General features: G+C 47.2%; 2 protein-coding genes across 3 annotated transcripts in view; both read right to left on the bottom strand.

Moving 5' to 3' along the window:
• INTS4 (integrator complex subunit 4) overlaps nucleotides 1-15,274 on the bottom strand; it is a 42,007-nt gene extending 26,733 nt beyond the window's left edge. The window contains exons 1-8 of the mRNA XM_083499360.1: nucleotides 15,122-15,274; nucleotides 12,066-12,263; nucleotides 11,307-11,424; nucleotides 9,292-9,398; nucleotides 7,300-7,485; nucleotides 5,371-5,421; nucleotides 1,476-1,564; nucleotides 2-122 (exon numbers count right to left, since the gene is read on the bottom strand). Of these exons, the coding sequence (XP_083355486.1) occupies nucleotides 2-122; nucleotides 1,476-1,564; nucleotides 5,371-5,421; nucleotides 7,300-7,485; nucleotides 9,292-9,398; nucleotides 11,307-11,424; nucleotides 12,066-12,263; nucleotides 15,122-15,178 (927 nt within the window). The 5' untranslated portion in view covers nucleotides 15,179-15,274. The remainder of the gene's footprint in view (nucleotide 1; nucleotides 123-1,475; nucleotides 1,565-5,370; nucleotides 5,422-7,299; nucleotides 7,486-9,291; nucleotides 9,399-11,306; nucleotides 11,425-12,065; nucleotides 12,264-15,121) is intronic.
• Nucleotides 15,275-20,973: 5,699 nt separating this feature from the next.
• KCTD14 (potassium channel tetramerization domain containing 14) lies at nucleotides 20,974-26,725 on the bottom strand. Of its 2 annotated transcripts, none has more exons than XM_083500010.1 (2): nucleotides 26,227-26,725; nucleotides 20,974-23,270 (listed from the first exon to the last, which is right to left on the bottom strand). In XM_083500010.1, the coding sequence occupies exons 1-2, from the start codon at nucleotides 26,284-26,286 to the stop codon at nucleotides 22,599-22,601; spliced, it is 732 nt and encodes a 243-aa protein (XP_083356136.1). In that variant the 5' UTR covers nucleotides 26,287-26,725; the 3' UTR covers nucleotides 20,974-22,598. The 2 variants fall into 2 exon arrangements, with proteins under 2 accessions (XP_083356136.1, XP_083356135.1); XM_083500009.1 differs by having other exon boundaries at nucleotides 20,974-23,273; nucleotides 26,227-26,724.
• Between the last annotated feature and the right edge of the window lie 1,121 nt (nucleotides 26,726-27,846).

The following is a 27,846-nucleotide window of genomic DNA, read 5'->3' as shown; positions in this document are numbered from 1 at the left end:
CCAAGAGTTTAGCAGCTTGTACTCGCACCACCCAGGAGCCATCACTGACCATGTGACAAATCTTCCCAAATGCATCATCCACTAGGCGGATTTCTTCATTGGAGGAAGGGATTGGGACAATGCTGAAGGGGTGGGGAGGAAGAGAAAGAGAAAGAGAGAGAAGGTGCTGTATCAATGTTTCATACCTAGGTTTGTTCTCACCTGCTGAACCAGGGTTGGCTGAGAGTTAAATCTTCTATACCTTTCCCCTACAAATGTTGTGAATGGGGAGGGATGGGGAATCCGACCCAACACACTTGCCCAATTCAGCTTGCGTAAATAAAAGGCATGTTTCATTAAGTGAACACCAAGTAACCCGGGCTCCAAGCTGGGGGAAAACCCACAGCCAATGTACTTTTAAATACAGTGGTGCCTCGCAAGATGAAATTAATTCGTTCCGCAAGTTTTTTCTTCTTGCGAGTTTTTCGTCTTGCGAAGCATGGTTTCCCATAGGAATGCATTGAAAATCAATCAATGCGTTCCTATGGAGACCGTCCGGGGACAGAGGGGAAGCGCCGCACGCCTTCCCCTCTGTCCCCGGACCTGTTTTAAAGCAAGGGAAGGGGCAGCGGGGAGAATCACTTCTCCCCGTTGCCGCCCCTTGGTTCAAAAGGGGTCCGGGGAGAGAGGGGAAGGTGCGCGCGCCTTCCCCTCTGTCCCCTCTTTTGAAGCAAGGGGCGGAGGGGAGAAGATCGCTTCTCCCCGTTGCCGCCCCTTGGTTCAAAAGGGGTCCGGGGACAGCGGGGAAGACGCGCTGCGCTTCCCCGCTATCCCCGGAGCTTGCGGGGCAAGCTTCGTTTTGCGAAGCAAGCCCATAGGGAAATGCGTCTTGCGAAACGGCTAAGAAAACGAAAAACTCCTTCGTCTAGCGAGTTTTTCGTCTTCCGAGGCGTTCGTCTTGCGGGGTACCACTGTAAAGCTTTTGAACAAACCATGGTTTTCCTAACATTTAGTTAAGCTTCATATACCATATGTCTGGTTTATACATTATGCTTGGCCACAGTTTATTAAATCATCATTTGAGCGTCCTCATTCTGCCCAGTGGTTTAACTATGGTTTGTTTACTGCCAACAAACCACAACCTGACGCTATGATTTGGTGCTGGATCACAAACCTTGGTTTCTTTCAACTGTGGTTTGACATCACACGCAACCCCAGAACACTCCCTTAACCATGGTTTGTTTTGAGATGCCGACTGAAAATGCTTAAAAGGGGCTTGAGGCAAAGAACAGCAGGAAAACAAAACAGACCTTGGAGAAATAAGTCACGGTTTGTTTGATTAACTGCAGGACGACTCTCTCTCTCGTTCTCTGACGCTTGCCCACACAGCATGGAAACTCAGGAAAAAGAAAACTTTGCAGTCTTTTAACTTTACAAGACTGGTCATTACTGAACCCCGCCCCTTCGTTTAGGACTGCTAGGTATTCCATGCATACCTTTCTGGATAAAGCTGACTGAGGACCCAGGTAAGCTGAACCGCAGCACTGCGAACCTGTTCGTAGTCGTCGGTTAAGAGTTTGCATGCCTGAAAAGGAAGATCTCCAGTCAGCTACCATCAACCCTAAGTCCTTCCACCAATATTTATATTGCATGCTTTATAAGAAGTTTAGTAATCTGCGGAGGTTTAATCTTCTTGCAGTCCCATGGACTGCAAGAAGATCAAACCTCTCCATTCTGAAGGAAATCAGCCCTGAGTGCTCACTGGAAGGGCAGATCCTGAAGCTGAGGCTCCAATACTTTGGCCACCTCAGGAGAAGAGAAGTCTCCCTGGAAAAGACCCTGATTTTGGGAAAGAGGGAGGGCACAAGGAGAAGGGGATGACAGAGGACGAGATGGCTGGACAGTGTTCTCAAAGCTACAAACATGAGTCTGACCAAACTGCGGGAGGCAGTGGGAGACAGGAGTGCCTGGCGTGCTCTGGTCCATGGGGTCACGAAAAGTCAGACACAACTAAACGACTAAACAACAACAACAATCTGCAGGATACGAACTGGAGGAACTAGCCAATTAAAAAATACAGTGGTACCTTGGTTCTCAAACGCCTTGGTACTCAAAAACTTGGAACCCAAGCACGGCAAACCCAGAAGTAAGCGTTCCGGTTTGCGAACTTTTTTCAGAAGCCGAACGTGCTCCGTTTTGAGTGTTAGGTTTCCGATTTGAGTGCCATGCTTCCATTTTGAGTGTTACGCTGAGGTCTGGCTGTTTTTGCTATTTATTTTGCATTTTTGTTTTTGTGACTGTGTGGAACCCAGTTCAGCTACTGATGGATGGATTGTATGACTGTAGTACATTCTTTATTGCTTTCCTTTTATGGATCAGTGGTCTTGTTCGATAGTAAAATTCATGTAAAAATTGCCGTTTTAGGGGTTGTTTATAAAAGTCTGGAACGGATTAATCCATTGTGCATTACAGTCATATCTCTGGTTTCAGACACTCCAGGTTACGTTTTTTCGGGTTCCGTATCGCCGAAAGCCAGAAGTACCGGAACGGGTTATTTCCGGGTTTCGGCGGTCACACATGCACAGAAGCACTAAATCGCATTTTGCACAAGCGCAGAAGCGTCGAATTGCAACCCACGAGTGCGCAGACGCGCTGCTGCGCGTTGCGAACGTGCATCCTGCACGGATCACGTTCGCAACCCAAGCATCCACTGTACTTTCTATGGGAAAGTGTGCCTTGGTTTGGGAACGCTTTTAGTTTTGGAATGGACTTCTGGTACAGATTAAGTTTGAGAACCAAGGTACCACTGTAAAAAGAAACCTGAGTCCCTGATGAACACAGGAATATTACAAGAGCCTGCAGGATCAGGCCAAAGGACTATCTAGTCCAGCATCCTGTTCTCACAGTGGCCAAAAAGATTCCTGTGGGAAACAAGGGATCAGGATTTGAACACAAGACCACTCTCCCCTCCTTTGTTTCCCATTAACTGGTAATCAGAAGCATTGCTGCCTCCGCAGCTGGATGCAGCAATAGCCCTTTCCTCCATGAATTTGTCTGATCCTCTTTAAAGCCATCCAAGTTGATGGCCATCACTGCCTTCTATGGGAGTGAGTTCCATAATTTAACTATGTGTAGCATGAATAAGGGGGTGGCGCTGTGGGTTAAACTTGCCGATCAGAAAGTTGGCGGTTCGAATCCCCGCGACGAGGTGAGCTCCCGTTGCTCGGTCCCTGCTCCTGCCCACCTAGCAGTTTGAAAGCACATCAAAGTGCAAGTAGATAAATAGGTACCACTCCGGCGGAAAGGTAAACGGTGTTTCCGTGCCCTGCTCTGGTTCACCAGAAGTGGCTTAGTCATGCTGGCCACATGACCCGGAAGCTGTACAGCGGCTCCCTCGGCTAATAAAGCGAGATGAGCGCCACAACCCCAGAGTCGACCACAACTGGACCTAATGGTCAGGGGTCCCTTTACCTTTAGCGTGAATAAGTACTCTATTCAACTCCAAACCAGTATAGGAGGGACTGGGAGCCTAAAAGCCGTACAGGATTTTTTTTTCAGCCTCCACACAAGCTACTCTGGAAACCCCCCCCCCCCAATTTTGGCACTCTTCAGAGTGGAAGCTCTTGAGAGTCCTGCCACTTTTAGGGACCATGGCATCTTTACACACATACACAATTCAGTAGCATAAAAGGAGAATGGATATTCACTTTGTGGGTGGGAAGTCGGAAAGGAGGTTAAAATCTTTTCCGCTTACAGTGGTACCTCGGGTTAAGTACTTAATTCATTCCGGAGGTCTGTTCTTAACCTGAAACTGTTCTTAACCTGAAGCACCACTTTAGCTAATGGGGCCTCCTGCTGCCGCCACACCACTGCAGCCCAATTTCTGTTCTTATCCTGAAGCAAAGTTCTTAACCTGAAGCACTATTTCTGGGTTAGCAGAGTCTGTAACCTGAAGTGTATGTAACCTGAAGCGTATGTAACCCGAGGTACCACTGTACTTTTAAACCAAATTATAATGCCAGGGCCTTCCATACAGGGTTGTTGGGAGTAAAAACTTAAGAGATGCTGAGCTGAACTCCGATGAGGGAAAGAGGGATGGACGGATCATGCAATGATTGTTATTAATGGCTGCCCCACCCCCTGCACTCCTTAAAACTTAGATTCTTGTTTGTCACCAGGGGGAAGACAAACTTTTCATCATCTGGGTAATAATGCTGGCTAGCTTGCTATTTTGAGCTTGAGGTCCCAAGATGATTAATTTGCTCACACCCAGCAGCTCTCCTGTTTCAAAACAAACAAGCACTAAGCCAGCGGACACTGCATTTCAAAATATTTTTTCCCATTGCTTGGTGGCAGGGAGAGGATTGCAAATCTGATGCAGTCATTAGAGAGCACAGATTGCGTAATTTTTGCAAAGGGTCAGCAGTCAGCTTTAATTTTAGAAAACGTGCAAGCGGGGATACCCCAAGCGCTGGATAAAGAATCCTGGAGGAGCTTCCTTGTTATTATTATAACAAGGAAGTCAAGCACGGGTGGAGGGAAGACACAGGGCAAGAAATAAGAAATGGATAAATGTTGGTACGAGGGGACGCGGATTAAACCACAGAGCCTAGGACTTGCCGATCAGAAGGTCGGCGGTTCGAATCCCCGCAACAGGGTGAGCTCCCGTTGCTCAGTCCCTGCTCCTGCCAACCTAGCAGTTTGAAAGCATGTCAAAGTGCAAGTAGATAAATAGGTACCACTCCGGTGGGAAGGTAAACGGCATTTCTGTGCGCTGCTCTGGTTCGCCAGAAGTGGCTTAGTCATGCTGGCCACATGACCCAGAAGCTGTATGCCGGCTCCCTCGGCCAATAAAGCGAGATGAGCGCCGCAACCCCAGAGTCGGCCACGACTGGACCTAATGGTCAGGAGTCCCTTTCCCTTTCCCTTAAATGTTGGTACATAATGAAATGTGAAAATGCGGATTTACAAATATAATGTATAAGTACCATAAATGTATATGTAAAGATTTCATATATGTATTGCCACATTAATAATAAATAAATAAATAAATAAAGAATCCTGGAGGAGCACACACAGCACCCAGGCCGAAGGCTTGTCACTCCTGATTTTTAGTGGTGAGCTATTAAAAGAATGGGAACGGTTTAAAAATAAAGGAAGAAGAAGAAGAAGAAGAAGAGGAAGAAGCAGCTAACTTCAATTGCAGTGGGTCCTCCAGGGCCCCTGGCATTTGCCTCAACATGTCGGGGGCTCATGCTGGGCCTGCAGTGGCCACAATTTAAAAATTTAAGAAACAAAAATATCCTGAAGCGAGACTTGCGACACAGCCATCCTCCACAGCCCAGCTTAATGGTAGGGCCCCACACTAAACACATAGAACACAGTAATTACCTGGCTATAAATTGTTTGCTGCAACTTTAATCCCCTTTCATGCAGCTGCAACTGTAGGAAAAAACAAAAAAAAATGTGATTATAGTACCCAAAACAAAACTTTTTTTTTAAACAATGGAGGGGTGGGAAAGATCACAAGAGGGGCAGGTCCTTAAAGGATTTGCTACTGGAGTTTAGCTATTAAGGGGAGACTGATAAAATTAAGCATTGGAGACTGATTAAAAAAAAAATTGAGTCGCAGAGATAACCTTACAAGTTTATTTTCCACCTTTGCTACGAGCTCCGTCTCAAACATCCAGATCCTGCAACTGAGTCCATTATGTGCTTAAGGCTACACTCCTATGTTCATTTCCCCCCGGGACTCAGACCCATTAAACACTGAGGCACTCGAACTCAGGCCACATGTGCAAGGTTGCTGCTTGGTCGTCCTTTCCTATGACGACTGGATGGGCATTAACAGTCGAGACTCCATCACCAGGATTCGGCCACAGCTTCTCCTTATCACTCAAAGAGAACCAATTTAATATTATAATCCAGGGGTCAGCAAGGTTTATCTCTGTATACCTGAAGGAGCGTTTCCACCCCCATCGTTCAGCCTGGACACTGAGATCCAGCACCGAGGGCCTTCTGGCGGTTCCCTCATTGCGAGAAGTGAGGTTACAGGGAACCAGACAGAGGGCCTTCTCGGTAGTGGCGCCCACCCTGTGGAACACCCTCCCTTCAGATGTGAAGGAAGTAAGTAGCTATTCTATCTTTAAAAGACATCTAAAGGCAGCCCTGTTCAGGGAAGTTTTTAATATTTAATGCTGTATTGTTTTTAATACTTGATTGGGAGCCGCGCAGAGTGGCTGGGGAAACTCAGCCAGATGGGCGGGGTATAAATAATAAATTATTATTATTATTATCTCACCTAGGCCAGTTCACTCCTGCGGAGATTGCTCCATGGGCTGGATCGCGTCTGCACAGACGCGATTTCCGGCGCCGCAGAAGCGAGTCCCCGCTCTGCCGGTTTAGCGCAGCATGCAGGGACTCACCGAGCGAGTGGCTCAGTTCGGAGGCGGCTTGTGGGCCGTTTAAAAAATGACTCCCTTGGGCCGCAGGTTGCTGATCCCTGTTATACTGTATTTTTCGCTCTATAAGATGTACCTTGTTTTTAGAGGGGGAAAGCAAGACAAAAATATTCTGCGCAGAGCATGTAAGCGGCTCTCGCTTTTCTTGCTTTAAACCATTCCGTCCCTCCTCCCGCTTCGCTGAGAAGCCAGCAGAGCAAGAGCGTTACCTGCGCAGCGCCTCTTCTGCTGGCTTCCCAGCAAAGCGGGATGAGGGACGAAAGGGAGCCCTTACAAGGGAGCGCTGAGCAGAGCCTGGCAGCGGCTCTTGCTGGCTTTTCCGGGAGGTGCGGGAAGGGACAGAGAGCAGCCCACCATTCCCTTCCCCCACCTCCCGGGAAAGCCCCCAAGAGTCGCGCTCCCTTTAAAGAGCCGCATGGAGCGTGTGTGCGGCTCTTGGGGGCTTTTCTGCGAGGTGGGAGAAAGGACTGGCGCTCCACACGGCTCTTTAAAAGGAGCGCTGAGCAGAGCCTCCCTACTGCATTCGCTCCATAAGATGCACACACATTTCCCCTTACTTTTTAGGAGGGGGAAAAGTGTGTCTTATGGAGCGAAAAACGCAGTAATCCCTCTGACAACTTTCTGGTCAGCACCTTCTTTTCATGGAAGGCTACCCAAGAAGGGAGTAAGAGACAGGAAGGCTGGCCAATTCCTTAAAGGGGGATGGCTGCCATCCCATGGCTATGCCTGCTGGCCACTCACAGTCCTCGTGGCGGCTAAATTCACCCCAGAAACACCTGGTAGACTCCTATGCGCACCCCACACTCAAGGAGGATATTTTGATTTCAGGGAAGCTGAGCTCAACACTCCCGACCCTTACCATTGCTTTTATAGCCGCAGTTCTAACCCGAGGATCCTGGTCACTGAAGTGATCCCCGATGATCTTCTGGACGTCTTTGGGAGGCTGGCCTTCGACTTCTTTTGAGGTGCCTTTTTCCACAGTCCCAAGGTAGCCAATCAGGAGGAGGCATTTGGTCCTTACCCCGTGGGAGGAATCAGTCAGATGCTGAGGAGTAAGGAAGAAGTAAATGAATGAACAGATTAGCCCAGAGGTCGGCAACCTAAGGCCCATGGGCCAGAAGCGGCCCATGAGCTGCCCCCGAACTGAGTCGCCCGTTTGGCTAGTCCCCACGCGCTGCGCTAAACTGGCGCAGCGCAGGGACTCTCTTCTGCAGCTCTAGAAATCGCTTCTGCACATGCCCAGACTCTGAAAATCACTTCTGCGCAGGCATGGTTTTCGGTGTCTGGGCATGCGCAGAAGCGATTTCCGGTGCCACAGACATGCCCAGACGCGATATCTGCCATCGCACTGTGCCGGTCCGGCTCACAAAGGATCTCCACAGGAGTGATCTGGCCCAGGCCCGGTAAGCCTTGTCAACCCCAGGATTAGCCCAAACTTCTCCGGACAGTTTGTCTTTGCTGGAGGAACCTCATGTTGAGTTCTTGTTTTTTGCTTCTTAAAATGAACCGGTTTGTTTGTGGATTCAACACTCTTGGGGACGTTGGGTCTTAAATGCAGTGGAATTTTAAGCATGTTGCCAAATTTGGGGAAGAGGGTTTTTAACGAAATCTCAGCAATAATTGGGGGGGTGATTGGCTTTATTAAATCTCCATACACACCCAGCAGAAAACCAGGCCATCTTACATTAAAAATAAATAAATCTCAGCAGCAATATACTGACAAAAATCTTAAAAGGGTTAAGCATAGTAAAATGGCACATTAACTGAATAACTAACACAAAGGTTATGTTCTGTTTTGGGGGGGAAGGAAAAAGATATATTTTTGGCAGATTTCAAAATGTAGACCAATTTAAAAAATACTGTTAAATCTGTTCCAATGGTCTTTAAAAATATCTGGATTATGCAACGTTTAAGTTACATTTGTTCAAAGGGGACATAGCCTCGGGAGAATAACGATGCAAACTTGTGAATCTATATATACACTGTCTGGTTTATTGTTCGTAGGTTGGCTTTACTTGGATTTTGTTATCTTTGGAACATTTTTGGTGCCAGAGGTTGTATGGCTGTGCAAGAAAATGAATAAAAAATTATTATTATTATTATTATTTTAAAAAATAAAAAAACTCTCCCCAAGCCACTTTTCTGCCCAGGACAGGATGGGGTTGTGCAGAGTTGTTAAGGCAGCAGAGAGCATTGTTGGCTGCCCACTCTCCACCTTAGAGCAGATTTATGCCACAAGGTGCCATAGGAAGGCACTGGACATAGTAAAAGATCCATCGCATCCTGGTCACTGTCTCTTCGAGCTCTTGCCGTCGGGACGGAGATACAGGTCGATGAAGACAAGAACGAGCCGTCTTAAGAACAGCTTCTTCTCCAGAGCGATCTCGGCCCTGAATGGGAAGCCCGGACTTTGAAAGTCATCTAATCTCCCTTGCTGTATTATACTGTATTGTTTAATTAGTGTTTTTATGGAGCAGTCAAGTAATTTCGTTGTCCCCGAAGGGGGCAATGACAATAAAGATATTCTTATTCTTATTCTTCTTTTCCATCTCAGGTCATGCTCCCTCCCTACATTGCTCTAGGCCCTATTTTTTTCCTGGCTCAAAAGTGTCCTTGAACTGTAATAATGCCTCTTGGCTGCATGGATGGAAAGGGGTGTTGGGTGGGGGCTATGTAGAGCCTTTGACTTTTGCCTGGCTGGAATGTAGCCGACTGTAAGAGTTGCATCCAGTGCTCTGCGCAGCTTTTGCCTCTAGCCTGCTCACCACCCTCGAAGGGGAACTGCAGCTCTAAGGCTGAAGGAAGCTTCGCTCCACCTAAAAATATTTCCCTATTGAATAGTTCAAATTACCTTGCAGGCAACATCCACCAGTCGCATCCTCACCGCAGGGCTTTCTTGGAGCTTCTTTCCAATCACCAACAAGGTATCCAGCAGCTGAGCAAGAACTTGGTGGGACTCTTAAAAGCAACAGTTAAAAAAAAAGAAAGTCATTATTTCATCTTGCATTCACTCATGTCCTGGGTCTGGAGGCACATGGCCCAGCAACTACGCTCAATCTAAGCAGGTAACCATTTGATTTAATCATTTTAACTCTTCACTTGAATTTCCAAATACCATTCTGAAATATCACACAGGCCTTTTATTAATACGAAGACCAGCCTTCTAGTCTTTCCATCTGCTCTGCCAAAAGGAGAAACGCCAGTGATTCTGTTTCGTACATTTTTTACGGCACAGCCATACCTCGGGTCGCGAACGTGATCCGTGCAGGAGGCACGTTCGCAACCCGCAGCGCTGCGTCTGCACATGATGCAATTCAGTGCTTCTGCGCATGCGCCAAAACCCAGAGGTACCGTATTTTTCGCCCTATAGGACGCACTTTTTCCCCTCCAAAAATGAAGGGGAAATGTGTGTGCGTCCTATGCGGCGAATGCAGGCTTTCGCTGAAGCCTGGAGAGCAAGAGTGTGCACCGACCCCTCTCGCTCTCCAGGCTTCAGGAAGCTCTGCACAACCCTTGGGAGACCAGCGCGAAGCCGCGCCGGGTCCCGAGGGTTGCACAGAGCTGCCTGCACTCCCGACTTCGCGCAGCTCTGCGCAACCCTAGGGAGCCCGGCGCAAAGCCGCGCTGGGCTCCCAAAGGTTGCGCAGAGCTGCCTGCATTCCGAAGCCTGGGGCGCCCGCAAGCCTGGGGAGACCGGCGCGGCTCCCTTGCGGATAGCAGGCTGTTCTGGGGGCTGGGGTCGGAGGAAGCTCGGGCTTCCCCCACACCAGCCCCATGCCTGGGGGGAAATAATTTTTTTTTCTTTATTTCCCCCCCAAAAAACTGCCACTTTTCTGAACTGGTTGGCCAGTTTCATAAGAAACAGGGCAAACCTTGGTTGCAAGCTTGCTGCAAGCCTGGAGAGAGCTAAACCACGAGCCCAGGTTCAGCGAAACACTTTGCCAAGCCATGACTTAGCTCAGCACAGTAGCAGCAGGACTAGGGAGCAGCCCGGCACCTGCAATCTCCTCTCCTGAAGCATCCTCACCCATTCACACTAAACCTTGGTGATGATGTGCAAACCAAACCATTTTTCAAACAAGATTCAGGGCTAATCAGTAAGGTGCCCTCCAAATGCTTTTGTCTAAAACTCTCCCCATTCCTGGGTGGAGAGGCTGGAAGGTTGTCCGATTAATATGGTGAGGTCATAACTACCGGTTATCCCTGGTCTAGGCCAGGGGTCTGCAACCTTTAAGACATAAAGAGCCACTTGGACCCATTTCCGAAGAAAAAAAAACTGGGAGCCGCAAAACTCGTCATTATAAAAATAACTTTTTTGTCACTTTTTTATTATTTCTTTGTTTGACCCCTCAGAATTACTCCTCCTCATAGAAATAAACGTTAAATTAACAAGTAACTTTTTTTTGTGTGTGTGTTCTTCACTCCCCTTCAAAACAGTGACCAGCGTACATGCCCCCTTTCAATGCAGTGACCAGCGTACATGCCCCTTACAATGTAGCGGGCAGGCGGACGGGAAGGTGACGTCGGGACAGTGCGTGACTAACGCACACACCGCCCCCATGCGACGTTACAGCCAGTACAGCGCCTACCACAGTGGGGAGTGTCGGGGTGCACAATGCGCCTCCTCCCCTCGCTAGTATCCGCCCCGGAGCCGTGGCAAAGGTGTAAAAGAGCCACATGCGGCTCCGGAGCCGCGGGTTGCTGACCCCTGGTCTAGGCAGATACCTATAATGTGACTCAATCTAAAGCAGTTTCATACAACGATATGAAAGCAGTGTGCACGCACAACAACCCTCACCCCCAACAAAGTGAAATCTGGAAGGATTTGTACACCTCACCAGATTCCATTTGGAAAATATCACCTACTCTCATTTTGGAGTGTGTTGATGGCATCGTCCAGAATGCAGTCAGGAGAAAAGCCTGGAGTCTTTGTCAGCAAACCCAGCAAGGAAGCAACCTTCAACCTCACAGAAGGATCGTTCTCCTAGGATGACAATAAGAGAAAAAAGAGGACTAAAGCCTTCACAAGCCAACTCTATCTGGGTGTGCAGTATACATCGCAGAATTTACATAAAAGTAGACTTTCAATAGGGACGCGGGTGGCGCTGTGGGTTAAACCTCAGCGCCTAGGACTTGCCGATCGCATGGTCGGCGGTTCGAATCCCCGCGGCAGGGTGCACTTCCATTCCTCGGTCCCAGCGCCTGCCAACCTAGCAGTTTGAAAGCACCCCCGGGTGCAAGTAGATAAATAGGGACCGCTTACTAGTGGGAAGGTAAACGGCGTTTCCGTGTACAGCTCTGGCTCGCCAGAGCAGCTTCGTCACGCTGGCCACGTGACCTGGCAGTGTCTGCGGACAGCGCTGGCTCCCGGCCTATAGAGTGAGATGAGCGCACAACCCCAGAGTCTGTCAAGACTGGCTCGTACGGGCAGGGGTACCTTTACCTTTACCTTTTAGACTTTCAATACGGTCCTCCTCAACCACTGTCACCTGTGCAGTAGCAAACAATACTCCCAAGTTTCAACTACTTACCATTTAATTTTCGTTCCTAAAATCCCAATAAATCGATTGATTTTTGCTCCCAAGACACCTTGCGATACCGTGAGATACCGCCCCTTGGCCCTACCTTGTAATAATGCTCCAGCAAGATTCTGACCACTCCTTCCACACTATCGGCTTCCACTGGCTTCCGAGCAAACTGAAGGAGGTACTGCAAAGCGTCCGCTGGCGAAGTTGCCTTGCACAGATCCACATGGAGTGCGGCTGACTTACTTGGTTTGGTCAGTCGGAGTTTCTTCGCTGAAATTTCCTCATGCTGCTGTTGCTGAAATATGAATGCTGTGTTAGGCTCCATTCACACACGAACAAACAAGAGCGGCAGTATTAACTTGTTCTCCACAAGTTGTTCCAGAGTAACTTCCTTGTTGCTGTTATTATAGCTTCACGCTATTTCACTTGTCTACAACATCCTAGGAGCCTTTAGGAGCTCACCAAATTGGGGAAACTGTGGGAAAGGGCTATACCCTGAGCCCGGCTTCGGCTGGGAAGGGCGGGATATAAATAAAATTTATTATTATTATCGTATTTTTCACTCCATAAGACGCACTTTTTCCTCTTAAAATCTACAGGGAAATGTCTGTGCGTCTTATGGAGCGAATGTGTGGTCCCTGGGGCTGGGGGGGGGGAACCCGGGCTTCCCTCGCCAGCCCCACAAGCGCGGGGAGCAGTGGAAAGGCTGCGCGCAGCCTTCCTGCTGCTCCCTGGGGCTGGCGGTGAGGGAAGCTCGGCTTTCCCCACTGCAAGCCCCACAAGCTCGGGGAGCAGCAGAAAGGCTTGTGGGGCTGGCGGTGGGGGAAAGCTGTGCTTCCCCTACTGCCAGCCCTGGGGAGCAGCGGGAAGGCTGTGTGCAGCCTTTCCACTGCTCCCCGATCTGCTCTTTGGGTCGAGCAGCTCTGGGGTAGCCCGCGAAGCCTCCCCAGGGCAGTGGGGAGCCTTCATCCCGCTGCCCTGGGGAGGCTTCGCGTGGCTATCCCTGGCTTTTGCGGGAGGTGGGGGGAGGGACAGAGCGAGGCTCTCTCACTTCCCCCACCTCCCGCAAAAGCCCCCAAGAGCCGCATATTTTCTTTTCCTGAATCCCCCCCCCCCAAAAAAAAAGTAGGTGCGCCTTATGGAGCGAAAAATACGGTATTCATTAGATTTGTACTTTGCTGCCCATTAAGAAAGTCCCAAAGTGGGTTACAATAAAAATACAACACATCTGTCTGGATTTTCACTTTTCACTAACCCTACCTTTGCCTGGTACTGAAACAATGACAAGGCTGGCATCAGATGAGCCCCTCTGGTAAGAACATTAAATAAACTGGGGAATGGGGAGCTGCCACAGAGAAGGGCTGCTGCCTTTCAAAGGTGTTCAGTTTCTGTTAATTGATTCTCATGGGAAACTTACCAGATTCTGGCTTCACACAATTAACTCAAGGCAGTGTCAATTTACTCTTGGCAGAAAGCCCAGGTCTGCTTGACCTAGAAACTACTTACTCTGATTGGTTAACGACCAGCACTCAACTCTGTTATCTAGGATTGCTAGCACAGTGTGATGTGAGGTGTGTTAGGTGTTAGGAGTACGAGTCGAAGTGCTGTGTATGTTTTTGAGAGAGAGAGAGAGAGAAAGGATTTATTTTGCTTTGATTTGTATGCAGAAACTCTGCTGGTTTTATTTTTCCTTTTAATAAATCCTGTAAATAGTTATTCTGAGTCTAGCTGACTAGTCATTACCACCTCAACTAGCTTCCTCGCTGTGCAGGAAAACTCTGCTACGTTTGGGCTAAAGCCAATAGGGCTATGCCTGACACTTCAAAGTTCCAAAGCTCTCAAAACAAAAGGTTTAAAAAAAAAACCCTGAATGCCAAATGTTACAGCGTCACATTCCAAGACTTGGAGGAGGGATCCAATTTCACTTCTTAATGAGCAGCTTCTCAGCTCTCAAATCATTTGCCAGGCAGAAATCCAACAGATAAAGCTTTCCCAACATGCAGACAGAGGTGATTACCAGAAATGCAACATTTCGCCTGCAGGTTTTCCGCTCATCACACAACTCCCAAGAAATCAGCTGGCAAATTGTAAGCAAGTGTAACGAACCTGCAACCTGCCCAGAGTGCCTCTCTCTGCATATTAGCTTCTCAATCGTTGCCCCTTAACATTATTTATTTACTGACTGCATTTACGCCTCGCCTTTCTCCTCCAAGGAGCTCCAAGTGGCATGCACAGTTCTCTATCACCCTCATTGAATTATTATTATTAGGCCAAATTCTGTGCGACTGCCATAAAACTTAGGGAACAAGCTATGGACCATAATGACTAAGGCCTTAAATGACAATTTTGGGTTAGTGATTAAGATTTAATTTATAAGATAATAAGAAGATAATAAGAATATCTTTATTGTCATTGCCCCCTTCGGAGACAACGAAATTACTTGACTGCTCCATAAAAACACTAATTAAACAATACAATATAATACAGCAAGGGATTTGTATATTTATATATTTTTATATAAAAATATTTTTATATATAATATTTATATATTATATATGTATATATTATATATTTATATATTTATTGAATATTTATATATTTTTAACTGCTGCTATATCTGTATTGCCCCTGTTATACCCAATTGTAAATTCAAATGTATCCTTATCGTGTTTTATGACTTCCCTGATATTGTGTGTGAGCTGGAACTTGGCTGTGACAGAAATGAATAAATTCTATTATTATTATTATCATCATCATTATCATTATGAATTTACTAGCCACTTTTCATCCTTCCCAGGCTAACCCAAATCGACTTACAAACAAACAACAGGCCCCACGTAGAAACATTAAGGCCAAGAGGAAAAACAAATGCACTGAAAACATCCCTCCCACTTCTAAGAGGCCATAGTTTAATCCTTACAACAACCCTGTGAGGTAGGGTCAGGATGAGAGGCGAGAGCAGCTACCTCCCCCCCACACCCGCACCCAGGTCACACCCAGTGAGCTTCGAGTGGGAGGATTTGAACCCAGGACCCGAAGGCCGCCCCTCTAACCACTGCGCGGCATTGCCCTTGCCGTGGATGGGAGACGAAGAAGCTTTACAGGTTTCGCCCCCTCCCCTCCCCACCCCACTTCCAAGGCCTCGCCGGTTACCTGGACGACCACTTTGCTGAACTCTTCGTACACCCGTTTCTTCAGGTGCGCCGCCATGATGGTCTTGCGATTTCGCTTTCCGGCGCCGGCTGAGCCCCGCCGGCCCCCGTCCTCTCCCTTTTTCCTTCCCTCCCTCCCGCGCCGAGTATAAGTCAAAGAGATGAGGTTCTTAAGCCTTCCGCCCTTCTACTTCGGGCTTCCAATCGCAGCCATCAGACTCCTCCGCGTGCGGAGGCGAAGAGGGGAGGAAGTAAATGGGGAATATTCTTATATATCCATGTTAAGAATTCGAGAAAAGCCGGAGAAGGTTGCGGCGCCTTGAAAGCTCTCAGGGGTCGTTGCACTAAGGAAAGACGTGAAGGTCTCAATTAATCTGCCTCTGCCCAAACTCACGCACCTTTTTTTGTTTTAAAGCGAAGGGCATGTTTATTGGAAAATCATTTGCAAAGAAGCGCTCTAAACTCCTTCTGGATGCCTGGCTATTTTTTTTTTTATACGCTTAGTGGCTCCTATTTAACAGCCACCACTCTTGCCCCGCAAGGGATTTAATGCATGCGATGAGGACCCGGAAGTCTCTATAAACAAAATGTCACCTAAGACTGTAGCCCCTTGTTGGGCAACCAGACTGTAGGCTCGGAAGCCGCAAAAAGGGGCGGGGCGGACGGAGAGGGGCGGGGCCAGCCTTTCCTGGAATACTGTACTGCCTTATGCGTGAGTAGAAATGGAAGGTGGTTGTGATGTAAGGGCGCTCTGCACATGCTCAAAGGCACTGATTTATTTGCTTGCTTGCTTTTAGATCCTGCTACGTAAGGGATCAAATTTTTAAAGGGAGACAGAAATAAGAACATCAGAACGGCCCCTGAATAATAATAATGATGGTGGTAATAAATAATAATAATAATAAATTTTATTATTTATACCCTGCCCATCTGGCTGGGTTTTCCTTCATCAAGTCAGACCAGCATCCTGTTCTCACGGTGGCCCAACTACAGGCCTGCAAGCAGGACCTGCGTGGAGGGAGAACATTAACAAATTACTTTTATAAAATAGAAAAAAATGCTATTCTGAAATGCCAGCATGTTTTGGTAAAAGCATTCTTCAGCAACACAAGAGAGCTGGGGGGGAGGTTTCCCCTCCAGAGAAAAATCTCTCAAGGGCTTCTGATAACAGCATTTTACCATTTTATAAAACTTTTTTTCAGTCTCATTTTGAGGTTTTGCCTCTATATTTTATTTTAGTTTCCTAGCATGTGGTGCTTTCTTGTTCCCCCCCCCCCCCAATTTAGAGTGGCATTTAAGGTCAGGGTGTTAGGATTTGAATCCAGCACCTGAAATGACTTAGAATAAAGAAGTAAACTAAAGTGAATGAATACTGGACTGTATCACTTCATACTGTGTGTGAGAGAGACAGTGTCTAGATAATTTCTAGTACAGGTTCCGGGTCATCTGGCCAGCATGACTAAGCTGCTTCTGGCGAACCAGAGCAGCGCATGGAAATGCCGTTTACCTTCCCGCCGGAGCGGTACCTATTTATCTACTTGCATTTTGATGTGTTTTTGAACTGCTAGGTTGGTAGAAGCTGGGACAGAGCAACAGGCGCTCACCCTGTCGCGGGGATTCAAACCACCAATTTCCTGATCGGCAAGCTCCAGAGGCTCAGTGATTTAGACCACAGCACCACCCATGTCCTCCCTGTGACATACAGTATATGATGTCTTGAGGATGTATTATGGGAAACTTTGAGAAACTTTAAAATACTGATGTAACCATTGTTCAGGGCTTCTGGCTGCTTCGTCTATGTGTTAGTGGGAAGTCTTGTTGCAACAATAAAGATCAGGCCTACTGGCTGCTGTTTTGCTTGTATCTGTTGACTGAAGTCTCTTTCTTGTGACCCCCGAGTTGAAGCTATGGGAGCCAACATTAGACAATTGTGGGGTCATCAAAGGACTCCCTTTTACAGTTCTTCGCATAAAAAGGACCCCACATGCAGAAAACAAAGGTATGGCAGAGGGAAATTGAGAATAGGCATCTCCCTGATGTGCTAGTCTTCTACATGCAGAAAGTTGTGTGTGTTTTTTAAATGTGTTGAAGCACTGAAAAATGCACCTCCACCTGTCTGCAACGATAAACTCGTGTCTTCTTTCACTATCCCATAATTCTATATACAGTGGTACCTCGGGTTAAGTACTTAATTCGTTCCGGAGGTCCGTTCTTAACCTGAAACTGTTCTTAACCTGAAGCACAACTTTAGCTAATGGGGCTTCCTGCTGCCACCACGTGATTTCTGTTCTCATCCTGAAGCAAAGTTCTTAACCCGAGGTACTATTTCTGGGTTAGCAGAGTCTGTAACCTGAAGCATATGTAACCTGAGGTACCACTGTAACTTGCAGAGTGGCTCAAACTTGGACCCAAATTAAATGTGACACCAGGTGAGCAGGAACAGATCTTGCTCAGTGTCCAGCACAGAAGGCTTCACATTTAATTAGAGCTATTTGTTTTGGATGTTGTATGTGATGCCAATAAAGGTTTCACGATACAAATTAGAGCTATTGGGTGTAACTAGAACTGTGCAAGAGGAATTACACAATCACACAACGGGACTTCACCTTCCTCTAGTCTCTCTGCCCTCCCCCAGGTTTCGAGAATACATGGGGGGGGGGAGCTGCAGAGAAAAGGAGGGGCACGTTTTGTTGCGCAAGTATAAGTCTGTTGTGCAAACAGAACAGCAAACACATATTCCTGGTTGGGGCGGGCCTTGGGCAAATTGTCAGCCGTGAAGAAATTGCCATGCAGATAAGTACAGTGGTGCCCCGCAAGACGAATGCCTCACAAGACGAAAAACCCGCTAGACGAAAGGGTTTTCCGTTTTTCGATGCGCTTCGCAAGACGAATTTCCCTATGGGCTTGCTTCGCAAGACGAAAACGTCTTGCAAGTCTTGCGATTTTTTTCGCTCCCCCCCCTTTTCTAAGCCGCTAATAGCCTTTAGGCACTAAGCCGCTAAGCCTTTAATAGCCGCTAACCTGCTAATCCGCTAAGCCGCTAATAGGGTTGCTTTGCAAGACGGAAAAACTGCTAGACGAAGAGACTCGCGGAACGGATTATTTTCGTCTTGCGAGGCAACACTGTATGAACAGTGGTCATAATCAATTTAATAGTGGTCATTCACACACACGTGCAAAAAAAATATAAGCCAGCTTATTTATTTATTTATTTGCACTTATATACCACTTAATATTCCAAAAATCTCCGTTGTGACGGTAACATAGACATCCTAGCACCAGTGAATTCAATCCACAAGTGATAGAGTGGAACCTCTCGATGTGTTGTAAACTTCACGTTGCAATCTCCGTTGCAGGTTCCTTCATGCAAGAATAGCCACCTTAAGGACAGTTACGAAGTTTCCTGGGAAGTCATAAAAAATGCTTCCCGCACTGCTTTTTCAATATTAGTGTCTTCACAGATAACGTTAGTGTCATCACACAGATAATATTGCATCCTAACCCATATTCAAGTTTCAAAAGTTCCTAAACACCCTCACCTGCTAGATATATTGTTGCCCTTGTGTGTTCTGTTCTGCAGTATTTTTGCTCTTATAGCTGCAGAAACCCGCGTGCTGCAGAGTCTGTACACACACATTTATGTAAAGCACTCCCCCTGCCCACCCAGGAATTCTGGGAACTTTAACTAAAGGGTCCTGGGAACCGTAGCTTTGTGAGGGGCAAACTACAGTTCCCAGGCATCTTTGTGAGGACGAAACACTCTTTAAATGCACTCTAAATGTACTGTGTATGCACAGCCTTTTGCAGAACAAATGAATGCCAATTAAGCGAAACGTACATGTAGTGCTATGACGGAAGACAGCACTCGAGTTTAAAAGTAAACATGACGTAATCCAAGGCATGTGATTTGTTCAAATATCCCTAAAGAACAAGGATACTAAATCGAGAAGCTGCCTTGAGTCTCAATGATAAATACAAAGGGTGCTCGTGAGGGCTAATGTAGCAGAAGTGCTGGTGGCAGATCGGGGGGGGGGGGGGGAATAGACCACAAAGATAATTTCCAAACTATTGCTATTTTTGGGTAGGGTTCAATCACATACTGGCAGCTGCCCCACCACCCATCAAGTAAAACAATAGGAATACTGAACTAACTGACTAATTACAGATAGGTAGTCGTGTTGGTCTGCCATAGTCAAAATAAAAAAAATCCTTCCAGTAGCACCTTAAAGACCAACTAAGTTAGTTCTTGGTATGAGCTTTCATGTGCATGCACACTTCAGTGTATCTGAAGAAGTGTGCATGCACACGAAAGCTCATACCAAGAACTAACTTAGTTGGTCTTTAAGGTGCTACTGGAAGGATTTTTTTTATTTTAACTGACTAATGTTTGTTTTCCTTCCCCCTGTCCCGCCAAAGATTTTATGTCACTGGTTCTGGGTTTCACTAGTGGGGCCACTAGTGAAAGTGATGGCTGGTTCAGGCAACCAGAAAGAAGTGCTATTCACACAATCACTCACTCTTCGGAACTCATTGCCACAAGAGTCATCCACTAGCTGGGAGAAACCAGAAGATGGAAATACATTCCCAGTTCCTAATTTGACATTCTTCGAAAAGCTGCTCCTAAGCATGTTTACCAAGAGGGATGTGCTTCTTACCTACCGAGTTTGCATATGATTACAGCTTTATTACCTTATTTAATCCAGAGGTGCAGGTGCAGCCAATATGAGGGCTCTGTAGAGCTCTCCAGTCTTGAAATAAATGTTCAGACTGCCCCTAAAGAATACATTCCTCAAACAACCAGAAAGCTGTTCCCCTGTGCCAGGTGCTATATGCTGATGTAAAGGTAAAGGTAAAGGGACCCCTGACCATTAAGAGTGAAGCGGGCCATCTTGGAAGTGAGGAGGGGGTGGTAGCCTGCAAGAGAGAATTCTCTATAGGGAGCTGTAACACTCATGCAAGCCAGTAGTTTAGTTTGTGGTAAAGGTAAAGGGACCCCTGACCATTAGGTCCAGTCGCAGATGACTCTGGGGTTGCGGCACTCATCTCGCTTGGCCGAGGGAGCCGGCGTACAGCTTCAGGGTCACGTGGCCAGCATGACTAAGCCACTTCTGGAGAACCAGAGCAGCGCACGGAAATGCCGTTAACCTTCCCGCCGGAGCGGTACCTATTTATCTACTTGCACTTTGACGTGCTTTCGAACTGCTAGGTTGGCAGGAGCAGGGACCGAGCAACGGGAGCTCACCCCGTTGCGGGGATTTGAACCGCCGACCTTCTGATCGGCAAGTCCTAGGCTCTGTGGTATGTACACAGTCACGAAGTCTATTTGTGCACCATGTGCTCTTCTCCTCTCCCTGGTACAATACAGTCAAAGAGCTGGGAGTCTATCAGCTCTGAGCTCCACAAAAAATAACCTTCGGACTATGGCACACCATAAATCCAGACCACGGGCAATCTGTCCCCTGGGAACTATAGTACAGGCAACTCCCCATGTACACTTGTTCAGTATGTGTGTGACCTCACAAATACGCATTGCACCTTTTTGCACAAATACGCATTGCAGGGTGGTGGCAGAACAGGGTGTTTGCAGGCTTTTTCAATGGTGCTTCAAATACAGTCAAACCTTGGTTCCCGAACGGCTTAGTTGCCGAGCAAATCGGCTCCCGAACGCTGCAAACCCAGAAGTAAGTGTTCCGGTTTGTGAACGTTTTCCAGAAGCTGAACGTCCGACACAGCTTCCGCTTGAGCGCAGGAAGCTCCTGCAGCCAATCGGAAGCCATGCCTTGGTTTTCGCCCCAATTCGGTGTGTCGAACGGCCTCCCGGAATGGATTAAGTTCGAGAACCAAGGTACCACTGTACAGTGGTGCCTCGCAAGACGAAAAGAATCTGTTCCGCGAGTCTCTTCGTCTTGCGGTTTTTTCGTCTTGCGAAGCAAGCCCATTGAAGGATTAGCGGATTAGCGCTATTAGCGGCTTAGCGGGCTTAGCGCATCAGCTGATAAGTGGTTTAGCGGCTTAGCGGATCAGCTGTTAAGCGGCTTAGCGGATCAGCTGATAAGCGGCTTAGCGGATCAGCTGTTAAGCGGCTTAGCGGATCAGCTGATAAGCGGCTTAGCGGATCAGCTGATAAGCGGCTTAGCGGATCAGCTGTTAAGCGGCTTAGCGGATCAGCTGATAAGCGGCTTAGCGGCTTAGGATCAACTGATAAGCAGCTTAGTGGCTTGGGAAAAAGGGGGGGGGAGGAAAAAAACCCCGCAGGAACTCGCAAGACATTTTCGTCTTGCGAAGCAAGCCCATAGGAAATTCGTTTTGCGAAGCACCTCCAAAACGGAAAACCCTTTCGTCTAGCGGGTTTTCCGTCTTGCGAGGCATTCGTCTTGCGGGGCACCACTGTATATGCCATTTCAGTGCCTGTAAACTGGGAGTTGCCTGTATTTTCCTTGCAACAGTATGAATCCAGGTGGAAATTGCAGGAGAAGCAGGTGAGAGAGATACAGCCAAGATGCATGATTCTGAATCAAGACAAATTAACTCCAGTTGGACTTGGGAATGAGGAAATCCACCCTTGCGCCAAATGTGTTGGGGATCTGTCGGGCTGCCATCAGGAGCAAAGCTCTCAGGTCATTCCAGCAGGCAATATTATCAGCAGCTGAGGTCCACTTACTTTGAAGCACCAACCCATTGGATATAAGAACATAGGAACCTGCCTTATGCCAAATCAGACCACTAGCTCCTCTAGCTCAATATTTGTCTACACTCTGGCAGCAGCTTTGTGGAGTTTCAGGCAGGGAAAATTCCCAGTCTTGCCCAGAGATGCTGCCGAGGACTGGATTTTGCAGGTGAGGCGTGGGACCTACCACTGAGCTATAATAATAGCAATGATAATAATAATAAATTTATTATTTATACCCCACCCATCTGGCTGGGTTTCCCCAGCCACTCTGGGCAGCTCCTAACAGAATACAGTGGTACCTCAGGGGTTAAGTACTTAATTCGTTTCTGGAGGTCTGTTCTCAACCTGAAACTGTTCTTAACCTGAAGCACCACTTTAGCTGTGCTGCCAGAGCACGATTTCTGTTCTCATCCTGAAGCAAAGTTCTTAACCTGAAGCACTATTTCTGGGTTAGCGGAGTCTGTAACCTGAAGCATATGTAACCTGAAGCGTATGTAACCTGAGGTACCACTGTATTAAAAACACGATGAAAGATCAAACATTAAAAACTTCCCGAAACAGAGCTGCCTTCAGATGTCTTCTAAAAGTCAGGTAGTTGTTTATTTCCTTCACATCTGATGGGAGGGCATTCCACAGGGCGGGTGCCACCACCGAGAAGGCCCTCTTCCTGGTTCCCTGTAACCTCACTTCTCACAGTGAGGGAACCGCCAGAAGGCCCTCAGAGCTGGACCTCAGTGTCTGCGCTGAACGATGGGGGTGGAGAGGCTCCTTCAAGTATACTGGGCCGAGGCCCTTCCTGCTGGCTCCACTACCACCAAGTGAAGAGAAATTTGTAGAAATAGTCATTGGATTTAAAGCGGAAGCCCTTTTCCGGAACGTAGCCCTGGAGAGAGATCTTGTATCCTTTGGCCTCCACATCAATCTTGATGCAGTCGAGTAGGTCAGAAATGCTGGGAGAGGCTTTCCAGGGTCCAAACTTGACCACCGATTTCTTGTAGGAGTCCAAGCCGTTGAGGGTGTCATGGCACTTGACAACATCCTCGTCGGTCTTCATCACGCACACCATGACGCTGGACTGCCGGGCCGCCACCGCCTCTGCCCTCGCGATGCGGATCATCAGCTCGATGTTCTCGTTGTAGCTGGGCACGCGGGCGAGGAACTGTTTCCTGGCCACCAGCTCCCCAAAGATCTGGGGAGAGTCCTCCAGCTGCTTGACCAAAGGCTCGATGTCGTAAAAGAGGGCTTCCTTGTACACCTCCTGGATGCAGTTCGTGGGCACCTGGTTGCTGCGCAGATATTCCAAGATGTACTTGAAGTAAGTCCCGGGCCGGTCTATGAAATATCTTCCCTCTGGGTCCGTGCGGGGCTTGGTCTGTCCACTGGCAAACATTTCAGCCAGCTTGGAACCCGGGTGCTTCTTCAAGGTGCTTAGGGTGGTGGTGAATATCTCCCCGCCAACATTGAGCTCTATGATTTGAGACTGCTGGAAACAAAGAAAAGGAAAGCAAGGTGATATCCAGGGAAGGAAGGATGGATCTGTCCACTCTGATTTCTCACTGTTTATCGTTTTTCCAATCTTTAAGTTCATTAACGCAGGCTTTTGGCCCTTATTTTGGAGGGTAACCAAGTATGTCTGGGGTCTCTTGCACACCTGCTTTTGCAAACCCTCCAACATTTCTCTGATGAAAATAGGGATGTCCTATTCCATAATAATAATAATAATTTTATTATTTCCCTTTCTTTCCCCAGGGCTACAACAGTTTAACAAGAAGGTACAGCAACTCGGGCTGTCAGTGGAAATTTTGCGATCGATGTCCCCACCATCTGCAAAGGCTATAATAAAAACTAAGTTGTGGGATACTGAACACTAAGAACTAACAGTAGCAGCAGAGAAAACATGTTCCCCTCTTTATTTTCAACTTTCTTGGGCCCATGAAACTAACCATAATTACCTTGAATTTCTGCTTAACCCTCAAGAAAGGAGGGCATTTTCACTGGCCAGATTTAATTCAAATCCATCCAACCTCCTTTGGGGAAGGTTCTCAGGCAGGGTGGAAGGAGAAAGAACTTGCCCATGCGAAGACCACCTGGTGGAAACCCTTACACATATGGTTCTGAATTGTAAACTATATGCTGATCTCCGCCAGCAATTTCTAGATCAACTCTGTATCCCCAAATGGAAACTAGAGTCAGAGGTCATACAATTTCTATTCCTGGGGAATGATCAGGAGCTCACCAAGTTAGTGGCTAAATATCTCTATTTGGTTTTTTGTCATCGAAATACACTGCAGACGCCTGATATCCCTGGAGACCAAGAGATGTGACAATAGACTGTTCTGCCTCCTTTCTTTTAGCAAATGTTTTGTGCCACTGGGGAAGTGGTAATTCTGTACTGATTTGTTTTGTTTTGGATGTTGTTTGTGATGCCAATAAAAGGTTTTACGAATACGAGTGTATACTCCACTGGCATTGCCCCAGCTACTCTGCACGGCTTCCAACATATATAAAAACATAATAAAACATTAAGCATTAAAAAACCTGCCTTTAGGTGCCTTCTAAAGGTTGTATAGTTACTTATCTCCTTGGTTCGGGGGTCGCATGGCTCTATAGCCTCCAACATTTATCCGATGAAAATAGGGACGTCCTAAGGAAATGCGGGACATTCTGGGATCAAATCAGAAATCAGGACAGCTTCTGTAAATCCAGGACTGTCCCTGGAAAACAGGGACACTTGAAGGGTCTGCTTTTGGTGGGGTGGACCTGTCTTTTTCTAAATATTTATGGATGAGCATTTTGCGTTCTTGGGTTGTTGTTTTTTAAAACTATCTTATTAATAAACAAAATAAATCAAGGATGAAGAGCATGATGTAATACTGTTACCGCAGGTTGAAAGCATTAACGTTGAAACGTCCGAAAGCATTTAAAAGAAATACTGTACTCATTTCCTCATAAACCTGTTAGGCTGGTTAATAGGTTTATTTTTGTAATAAGCTTAGCTTAATCATAGTTACTATGAAGCCAAGGTTCTGGCTTTATTCATGTTCTTATACTTGCTTTTTATGGTTTGTTTGTTTTTTGCTATTTCTGTTCTTACATCGCTACTCGCTTTGAGACACTTTCATGTGAAAAGCAATGAATAAATACAATATAATAATAATTATAATAATGGCAGAACAAGGACTCATGCAGACTTCCCTTTTGTACCACAATTTTTTGTCCCGCCGCTTTCCCTGAGAAAATCCTCTGCTGAATGGGAACAAACGTAAATCCGTGGAAACACCCATTGATATTTGTTCCGATTCAGTGGTAAACAGAGGGTTTTCCCAGGAAAAGCGGCAGGACAAAAAAAAACCCCACCCTCTCGTACCTGAGCTTGGAGGTTCCAAACCTGAGCCTGGAAATCATGGCATAAACAGAAATCTGTTTATAAATGAAATAAATGAATAAAACAGAACCAGATGAGCCCTGAGACATTTCACTGTCGCATTGAGGGCTCACCCAGTTACCTCTGCTCTGCATTTCTAGATGCAGGAAAACCCACTTTTTATCACTGAACAGCAGATTGGTTTTTGCTCAGATTCAGTGGGAAACTGCGGGTAACCCCAGGGAAAGCACCAGAACAATTGGGGAGGAAACACTCCAAGAAAGCCCTGGAAAGCCCTGGAAATGCCTGTGGAGAAAAGGTTGATGTGGATGATGGTCTCTGACAGGGCCGGATTTAGGTTTGATGAGGCCCTAAGCTACTGAAGGTCGTGGGGCCCTTTATACGTCCAGCTGTCCTGTCAACAACAAATTGTCGCTGTTTTTTGTGTGGAATATATGCTACATGGTAATTTATGGACCTAATAGGTATCTCAAGCATTTTTTAGGAAGGCAAAGTTGTGGAGCTTGAGCTTTTTTTAGGAAGACAAAGTTGTGGAGGGTGAGCTTTTTTTAGGAAGCCAGAGTTGGGTTTTTTGTAAGGAGATCGCTCAGGGGCCAGAGATCAACCAGGATCTACCAGGAACACCCTGTGATCTACCAGTAGATTGCGATCTACCTGTTGGATATGCCTGAATTACATCATAGGAGCCTACACAACACAAAGCACTGTTGCTGCATGTAGGTTTTATTTTATTTGCTTTTTTTATCTTATACTTTGGAAATGTACATCCAGGTTTTTTTCCCTTTAATTTTTTTGGGGCCCCCAAGAGAGTGGGGCCCTAAGCTATAGCTTGTTTAGCTTATACGGAAATCTGGCACTGGTCTCTGAGACCAGTATTGTTAACTTTGATTAACTTTCTCCAGGGAAAACAAGAAGTCACCAACTTACCTGGGCCTTTCTGTTACCTGGAGATGCTGGGAATTGAACCCACGACCTTCTGCAAAGCTCGGAGCTGCACAGCCCCTCCCCAGCTAGCTGTTCCAGGAAGTCCTGGGCCCCGTGATTCACTCACCGTTTGCAGGTTGCTCCCAATTTGTTTCCGGAGGGAAATCGGTTCTGATGAAATGCTCATCTTTCCCCTTCAACTCACACCTGCAAGCTTCAGATCTGCAGGAAGGGCAGCCAGCCCCAAAAGACCCCAATGTGGTGGAGGGGTGCTGATTTTTCTCTCTTTCTCTCCCACTGCAGGTTCCCCCCTCGCAGCTGACTCCGGCACATCCGCCTGCCTGCCACTTGGCGGCCACAGCTCCCTGGAGAACTTCCCAGGTGAGTTACAGGTGCAAAGCAGGTAACCCGCAGGTGGAAATATTTTTCCGGGCCGGCCTGTCTTCTGGCAGCGAACTTTTGCTGAGCAGCCCAGAGAGAGAAGCACTGCCTATATATATTCCTCCCTGTGACACCTGCGTAAGAAGCCCTGGCTAACACCCAGCCGGGCAAACCAGACCCTCCCACTTTCTTCAGGTCTCACGTCCAGGTTAGTGTAGCCCGAAACACTCCCTTCTTGTGAACTGGTTACACCCTGCTCCTACAGCTTATCCTGAGCGACTGCTCTGTCTTTTAAAGGCACAGGAAGCTCATTCAGAGCTTAGCCGCTCTTTTGGGAGACCGGTCAATTGCCTGTTCTAGGCAGGGCTGCCCTCTCTCTGAACCGGTTTGCAGCTCAGTTTGCAACTCCTAGACTCACCTTTGCCCCCTGAAACGCGCAAGTGACTGCTGTGGCCAGGAATCATAGAGTTGGAAGGGACCCAAGAGCAGTGGCGTAGCGTGGGGGGGGTGCAAGGGGGGGCTTGCCGCACCGGGCGCTACATCTGGGGCTTAGGGTTAGGGGGCGCAAATCCACGGGTTAGGGGGCGCAAATTACTTGCCTTGCCCCGGGTGCTGACAACCCACGCTACGCCACTGCCCAAGAGTCATCTAGTCCAACCCTCTGCAATTTCAGGAATCTCAGCTAAATTATCCGGCTTTGGTTCATATGCCGGGAAAGTGAGCATAGCTGTCAACTTTTCCCTTTTCTTGCGAGGAATCCTTTTCGGAATAAGGGAATTTCCCTTAAAAAAAGGAAAATGTTGACAGCTATGAAAGTGAGGCACCGAAAAAGTCAGGAATGAATGAATGATTATAAGAATTTTAAGGTCTCAAGTGTAGAATAAATATTTGCATATGCGCACATATCTAAATATATGAACCATGTGTCTGAAATAGTACAGGGGAGCAAATCCTGTCTTGAGGGCCTATTTGTGTATGAATAGGGTGAGCCTGTGACCTGGATTCAGGAACTGAAGTATTAACCATCACCAAAGAATGGCCAGGCTGCCAAGGTAATGCAATCAGGGACCATTGTCAGGTATCCTGGCAGACAGAATTTCTGCTGTAGACCACCTCCTTCTGTGATGTACATATGATGTTTTGGGGGGTGGTCTTGGGCTACAGGGTGGGCAATTTCAAAAGTCTATATAAGGGCTTACACCCCTGGCTCACTAGCCACTTTGCTTCTCAATATACTCTGGTTGGCCTCTGTTGTTTTCTCCTACCAATAGGGAACCCACTTAAGGACTCTATATGGGCTCCGGAATACCCCATAAGGGAAAGGGAGCAGTTTTTCTTATAACAATGGGAAGATGTATAAACTTCC

Source organism: Podarcis liolepis (genome assembly GCF_965112155.1).
Source record: "Podarcis liolepis genome assembly, chromosome: 4".
In the NCBI taxonomy this organism is placed as follows: Eukaryota; Metazoa; Chordata; class Lepidosauria; order Squamata; family Lacertidae; genus Podarcis; species Podarcis liolepis.
The sequence above is the reverse complement of the archived record's forward strand: the minus strand, read 5'-3'. Positions and strand labels throughout refer to the sequence as shown.

Coding starts and splice junctions, on each gene's coding strand:
- KCTD14 (XM_083500009.1), bottom strand. CDS start 26,286: ATGAGCATTTCATCAGAACCGATTTCCCTCCGGAAACAAATTGGGAGC. Junction 23,274..26,226: donor TTGGGAGCAACCTGCAAACG/GTGAGTGAATCA, acceptor CTTTGTTTCCAG/CAGTCTCAAATCATAGAGCT.